The sequence below is a fragment of the Sarcophilus harrisii genome, chromosome 2 (genome assembly GCF_902635505.1).
Source record: "Sarcophilus harrisii chromosome 2, mSarHar1.11, whole genome shotgun sequence".
Classification (NCBI taxonomy): Eukaryota; Metazoa; Chordata; class Mammalia; order Dasyuromorphia; family Dasyuridae; genus Sarcophilus; species Sarcophilus harrisii.
Window position 1 is genome coordinate 96,716,625 of NC_045427.1, and position 7,797 is coordinate 96,724,421.

Below are 7,797 nucleotides of genomic sequence, written 5' to 3' on the forward strand. Positions count from 1 at the left end.
TCACTTCTTTCTTAAAAGCCACAATTATCAAGGCATTCTCTGATCTGGTTGGAGGATATTGTTGAGAACATGGTAAGATGTCTCTAGTTTTGCTGTGTCCCTCAATCTTGATCCATCCCTCTTCCATTATAAGAAAACAGTTGCAGTCGTGGAAAAGAGAGCCAAGGGTGCTAAGAATCTCACTTCTAGGTCATCTACCAATTATTTTAGTTTCTGGTTAATAAAACTTAAGCAAATATTTGGGATTCAGTCTAAATTTTTAAATACATTTAAATCTAATAACTGAATATAATCTTTTATGTTTTATTTTAACATTTAAGATGTAGGCACATAAAGGAAGAGTGGTAGTCAAATTGATATAGTCGATAAATGTATTTAATTTGAAAAGGAATGAATACAGATTACCTTGAATCCATTCTATTTGTATCATACTTAGTTATATACATGTTAGTTCCCCAGTTTTTTAGCTGTTATATCATATTATTGACTCATATTGAACTTCCTATCCACCAAAACCCCCAGATCTTTTCCAGATGAATCACTCTGTCTGTAATGAAGTCTACAACTTATTGTATTTATGAAGTTAATTTTTTCTTCTAAATGCAAGATTTTGAATTTATGCTTCTAGCAACTGGGAAAAATCAGGAAATTGCTCATGTAGAAAGTGTCACTTCAGATGAACCTTGAAATAAATTAGGGATTTTAAGTGATAGAGGTAAGAAAGGAGTACATTTCAGGAATGGGGACAATCACTACAAGGATATGAGATTAGGAAAATGGAGTTTTGTGTGTGAAGAACAGAAAGAAGACCAATTTGACTGAATCAAAGAGTTTATGAAAGGAAATGTGTAATAAAATAAGAAAAGGCAAACAAGTTGGATCCATATTTAATATTAAGAGAAAAGTCTATACTTGATCCTAGAGTTAACAGGGAGCCAAGATCATCTTACCTACTTGTTTCTTACATACTGTGGCTTTCCTCTACACAAAGACAGGAGAATGGAATAACATAGATGAAAAGCAACAAAAAGGTCAGATTGTCTTGGTTTCAGGGATTTTTTGTTTTTTAAATATTTTATGCGGTTTTTTTCCCCTTTCTCACATCACCATAGTATCCATTGTATCCTTTTCCTTCCACCTCATCGAGAACCATCCCATATGACAAATAGTATTTTTTAAGGAAGAAAAAATAAGTTAGCATCACTAATTAATGTATTGACCAAATCCAAAAGCATGTACATTGTATAATCATATCTCTTCATTTGAGTCCCAACTTATCTTTATAATTTTGTTATCACTGCTTTTCATTTTTGATGTCATTGTTATTTCTAGTTATATTGTTTAGTCATTGTTTATATTGTTTTCTTGGCTCTTTCTGTACTCCATTCTGCATCAGCTCATTGAGATCTTTCCTTGCTTCCCTGTATTCTTCACACATATCACTTATTATACATTCACATACCAGAGTTTGCTTAGCTATGCCCTAATTTATGGGTGTCTACTTTGTTTCTAATTCTTTGTTGTTGTTTTAGTTATGTCTGACTCTTCACGACCCCATTTGGGCTTTTCTTGGCAAAGATAGTGGAATAATTTATTAGTTCCTTTTCTAGCTCATTTTACATATGAGAGGAAAACTGAGGCAAATGGGTTTTAGTGACTTGTCCAAGGTTATACAACTAATAAATGTCAGAATCTTTTCTGACTCTTCCAGCACTCTCTACCCAGTGTACCACCTGCCCCTTCCCACTTTTAGCTATCACAAAAAGTACTGCTTTAATATTTTGAAGCATATAGGGCTTTCCAAGGAGACTAACATATTATCAGTAAATAAAGAGTTCTATCTCTTCATTACCTATCTTTATTCTTTTAATTCCTTTCTCTTATATTTTTGGTATTGCTAGCATTTCCAGAGCTATATCAAATAAGAATGGAGAGAGCAGGTTTCCTTGCTTTCCTCATTTGTTTATTGTTTTAAAAAAAGTATAGAATGTTCTCATTGCATAAAATACATTTTTTAATTCATTCACCCTTACAGTTATAAGAAGCTTATATTTTCCTCCAACTATCTCTAAAATTAGGTTTCTTTTTCAATTTATGATTTTCTCCTCCTTTTGCTTTAAACACAATATTATGCTTCTTCAGTTAATTTACTTTTATCATTTTATAAGATGGCTCTGTTTCCACTGTCTTTCTTCCCTTCACTTATAATTCCCTTTCTTAATTTGTTACCTCTTTCTAAAGAGAAAAATTTGTTTTATTAGTTTTTCCTCTTCTGCTTTTATCTGATTATATATTTCTATCCTCTTTCACCCTCTTACTTAGGTAGATTGCCCCTGCCTGTCCTTACCTTTAGCTAGTCCTGACCATTAGTTGTTGTTTTTTTATTTCATTTTTCTATGCTCCTTTTGATAAAAAAGATCTCTTTCACTTTCCATCAGATTCATGACTCCTATCTCTCTCTTTTCTTGATATTCTTCATATACTCAAAGCTTCCAAGATATCCATTTTAGGCCATAACTTTTAGGCACTTTCTGCCAGGGCCTTGTAAGGCTTTCCCCTTAGTTTCCTCTTTTCCTCTTGGAAAAAAACATGATTTATTGTAAGGGTGAGAGAGAATATTTCTCTATATTAGGACACACTTTCCTTCCCCTCTACCACCCACCAAATTAATCTATATGCTCTTGTTGACCTTTTCTTTGCCACATTTGCAAAAATCTCTATCCTGAGTCATTGCTGTTCCACTTCTCCAGATGTCAGCAGCTTCCATGGATTCTATCTACCCCCCTTCCCAAGACATAGAGGCTCCTTTAGGCCCCGAAGCTTCCATGTCTCATCCATTGTAAAGTCCTCATCTCCCTTCACTCATAGAAGCATTTGTACTTTTAGAAAAATCAGTTTGGAACATATTTGAAGATAGATTGAAAAGCAGAGAGACTTGATGCAAGAAGGCAATTAGAAAATCATTTCAATAGTTTAAGACGAAAATGATAAGGGTCTGAACTAGAGTGGTAGTTTTGTGAGTGAAGAAAAGAGATGGAAGCCACAGATATTATTGAGATAAGTTAATTGGATATATTGTGGGGTGAGAGGAATTGAGCATTACATTAAAGTTACAATCCTGGGTGATTAAATGAATGGTGGTTCCATTGCTAGAAATATGTAATTTCAGAAGAAAAATAAATTTTGGAGAAAAAATAAGATCAGTTTTTTACATGTTGAGTGTGAACTTTCTATGAAACATTTAGTTCAAAGTATCTAGAAGGCAATTGGTGATGTGGGACTGGATGTAAGAAATAAGACTCTGGAGTTGGATACACAGATTTTTGCAGTCATCCTCATAGAATTTGAAACCAAAAGTTTGAAAATAAAAAATGTTAAAATTGCTTTTATATGTAATTGGGGGAAATAATTTGTTAAATTTAATGTTAAAAAAAAGAATGACGAATGTCAAAAGAATACCTAGAAGAAAGGTAATCAATAGTGTAAAATGCTACAAAGGGTCAAAATGAATTAGGATTGAGAAAATCTCATTAGAGTATTTGTTAATAAAGAGATTATTATTGATTTTGGAAAAGGCAGTTTTAGTTGAGTGATAATGCCTAAGATTATTTGAATAAAAGTGAAGTTACTTCTTTTAGGCTAAAAGACAGATTAGGATCACAAAGCTAAAATTTAGTGACCACAGGAGCCATTTTATTCAACTTTTCCATACTATAGATAAGGAAACTAATGCCCTATGAAAGTAACAGGTTTCAGGACCAAGTTCCTTGATTTTGGAGTCAATGCTTTTTTCCTCATACCATACCGGGGTGAATGTGCATACTTTTTCTAACATTTATATATAAACGAATGAATGAAATGGTAGTTTTTATGTGCTATCAGTGAGGCACTATTTTAAGACATGTTGGGGCTAGGTTGTGAAGAGATTAATTCCAAAGAGGCATTATATCTATGTAATTATATCTATATATAATATAGATATCTATATATAATTTGAATCTATATGTGATCCTATGCAAAAGGCTCTAAGAATGCAAATACAAGTAAGCAAGACAGTCTTTGACCTCAAAGAGTTTATATCCACAATGGGGTAGCTTATGTAGCGTGATTTTAAAATGTCCAGGAAGTGATATGGTTCCCTGCTATTGGATGAAATAAAGCAAAGGTTCATCTCTCAGAGCCCAAAGTCCTAAGGGAGTGGAGTCTGTATTCCAATGGAAAGGAGATAGGGAGAAGAAGTGAAATGGTTTGAAAATGGCCTGGAAATATGTTTCAAAATAAATCATTTAAGTCATTGTTGAATTAATATTAGCTATAAGAATATTTAGTAATTCTACATTGCTTATTAGGAAATTTCTGTTGGTTTTTTCATAAGCAGCTGATAAGAAATTTATTACATCTCAAAATGGATGTATTAGATTGATATAATAGGATTTACATCTAGACATAGCTTAATTTTATTCATTTTTAATGAAAGCATGTATGTTAAGTTTTTAAGATATCTTATCTCTTTGCACAATTGTTAATGCCCATCTAATTTCATAAAAATGCTCTTTTTCTTAGTTCCATTAGCAATTTCAGATACATTACCAGACATCGAAAAAAGATTTACACAGCATTTTCCTTTTATACATCAGTTCAGAAAAGGTTTGCCACCAAAGGTAAGAGGATTTAGAAATAATTATTTAGGAGTACTTAAGTTTGGCAAATGTATTGTAGAATGTTTTACTTATTAGAATTACAGTATACTGTTGAAAATATGATATTAAGATTAATTCTGATGAATGTGACTCTTTCCAACAATGAGATGGTTGATGCCAATTCCAATGATCTTGTGATGAGGAGAGTCATCTACACCCAAAGAGAGGACTGTGGGAACTGGATGTGGATCACAACATAACATTCTCACTTTTGTTGTTGTTGTTCACTTGCATTTTGTTTTCTTACTCATTTACTTTCTTTTTTTGATCTGATTTTTCTTGTGCAGCAAGAGAATTGTATAAATATGTTTATACATATTGGATTTAACATATATTTCAACATGTCTAACATATATTGAATTGCTTGCCATCTAGGGGAGGGGATGGGGGAAGGAAGAGAAAATCTGAAACACAAGGCTATGCAAGGGTTATCCACGCATATGTTTTGAAAATAAGAAGCTTTAAAAATTAAAAAAAAAAACAACAGGAAAAAGAAAATATGATGTTAAAAATAATCATAATGTTAGCAGTGATCTTTAGTTTAAAAGTTGAAACCCTCTTATTCTAAGTTTTTAACTAATGATTTATAATTCTTTACTATCATATTGCTATAATATCCTGTCACAGAATTTGTCATTTTTTATAAATATTTTATAAATTGCTCATTGTTCATTTAAATCATTCTCATAAGGTAAGGTTTCACAGACTTTAATGTAGTCCATATATATTGGCATAAAGTTCCTTTTCATTAAATATTCATTTAACACACTTTTTCCCAACTATAGATGTTCATTTTCACATTTCATTATAATAACTTTTGTGTCAAACTAATAGCCATTGAGTATACAATCATAAATCTTTTAGCCCATAAAAAACAATTGAAAAGTCAAATCACTAGTAACCTATGCAACTAAAACTTACACCTGATATAACTTGCCCTGAATATAGGAAAAACATATGCAAGTTATACAATCCTAAAGACAGAGAAGTTATTAACTATAAAAAAGAAGATGCATTTTTTCTGATTTGTTTTTTTCTGTGCTTTTCTGTTGTGTTCTCATTTCATCAATAAGAAATTCTGACAGACCAGTAATTATTTCTTTGCCTTTTGGTATTAGAGTCTAGGCTGATAGCCAGCAAACAGTCAGAGAAACAAATGGATGCACTGCCAACACTCGAGCTAATAAATGAACTCGGCTCACAGCTGTATTTGCTAACTGCTTATGTGCCCCTGGTTAACATCAACCTTGTTTCCCTTTCCAGCGACATGGAGCTTTCCTGCCGACAGATATAAAACCACTAAGACGGCCAACTAAGGGAACAGAAGCATCCCAAAGTTCTCGAGGGTCACGCTTCTCAGAACAGTCAAAAACAGAGACGACAAGTACAGTGATCTCATCCCATCTCTGTCACCACAGTTCCCAAAGGGCACCAATTTCTGAATGTCACTTATCAGAAAAAGACGTCAAAGGAGAATCCAAGGCATACCTCACGGCTCCTGGGACGGAACAAAAGAGTCCAGGCATTTCTGGAACAGATGAAGTCAATTTTATCCTTCCTCCCAGGAAGGGGCCTTTATATCCATCAATCAAACAGAGATTTTAAAAAGTCAGCAGATCAGTTACCCGCCACAGAATAACACAATCACTGATACTTCCATTAGTTCCTGCAAGGGAAAGAATCTAGATTTATTATGCTGACAATATTTTCTTTTCTAGTACCAATAACCAAAAATACAAGCTGACCCCAGCTTATTTTTAGAGATAATGTAGTACTCTATTGACTAAACCAGTGCTATACTTAGTTTTCAGAAAAACCTATATGCTTCAAGAATTGTAGAAGAATTTGATTGCCCTTTCCTTAAATTACTTTGTTTACATTTTGAGATCAGATATTTTGCAATAACATAATCCCACTGAATTTAGAATACCTAGTTTAGTAATAACAGCAAAATCCCTTAATTTCTCCAAATCTTTCTTGTTTTTAGAAATGGATAAGAATATTTGTACTATTCCTCCCATCTCTGAGAGAATACGGTGGGAGAAGTACTTTGTAAGCTATAAAGTGCTATATAAATATGAGCTGTGATTATTAATAGCTATTTTAATATTAGAAATGATCATGAAACATGAAAATTGAAGCTTATTTTCTTCCATTCTCTTTCTTTCTCTATCTCTTGTCTCTCTGCCTGTCTTGATTTCTTTCTTTGTTTTTTCTTGCCTTCTCAGTGGATGGGAAAAGGGGAAGAAAGTTCAAAACTGAAGATAAAATAAAATAGAAAATGCATAAATGAAAATGCGTATTTAAAAGAGAATGCTATCTCAATCCTTCATTCTCATGGCTACTGTGTGATAAAACTAATCAGTAACAAAAGAATCAACCATCATAAAGAGAAGAAAGCATAACATAAAAATTGTGTCATTTTTATTTTTCAAAAGCCAGTTATTGTGAATCCATTTTATAGTTTTTACATCTAAAATGTTCTCTTAATAATAATATTTATTAACCAGGATAAAAATAGTTTCACACAGTGCTTTAACATACTAGATTTACCTTAAGCCCCTACAAAACATAGAGGTTCAATATTTGTAAAATATATCAAAATATATATTCAGGAATATGAGCAGTTGTAATACAGAAATTGTTGTATTTATTTTTCATTTGGCTAATAATATTGCTGTAGATAATATTGTAATATTTAAAAATGAGCCTGTCCATAAATTTCTAATAAATGCATTAGAGTCATATTTTTGCCAGCTATGATTAGTTGTTTTTTAATTTTAATTTTAATCAGGTCCCTATAGTTTACTACAATCATTATTACCTGACAATAAGAACTAATATTCTTAAGTTTCATAATTACATAAATTGTACATAGTACATTGAGATCTTAGGGCTCTCAGTAAGGGTCCACCAAACCTCATTTAAAGGGCTGCTATGGCTGGGCCTGGAGTGTGGAAGACCTGAGTTCAAATATGATTTCAGATACTTACTAGCAGTGTGATCGTGAACAAGTCACTTAATTCTGTTTACCTCATTTTTCCAATTTGTAAAATGAGCCAGAGAAGAAAATGGCAACCCATCCTAATATCTTTGC

The 7,797-nt window shown here is 32.4% G+C and overlaps 1 protein-coding gene across 1 annotated transcript in view; it reads left to right on the plus strand.

The window, feature by feature from the left end:
- The window catches only part of C2H2orf73 (chromosome 2 C2orf73 homolog), a 35,617-nt gene extending 29,165 nt beyond the window's left edge, over positions 1 to 6,452 (plus strand). The window contains exons 4-5 of the mRNA XM_031950474.1: positions 4,564 to 4,661; positions 5,964 to 6,452. Of these exons, the coding sequence (XP_031806334.1) occupies positions 4,564 to 4,661; positions 5,964 to 6,305 (440 nt within the window). The 3' untranslated portion in view covers positions 6,306 to 6,452. The remainder of the gene's footprint in view (positions 1 to 4,563; positions 4,662 to 5,963) is intronic.
- The last annotated feature ends 1,345 nt before the right edge of the window (positions 6,453 to 7,797 follow it).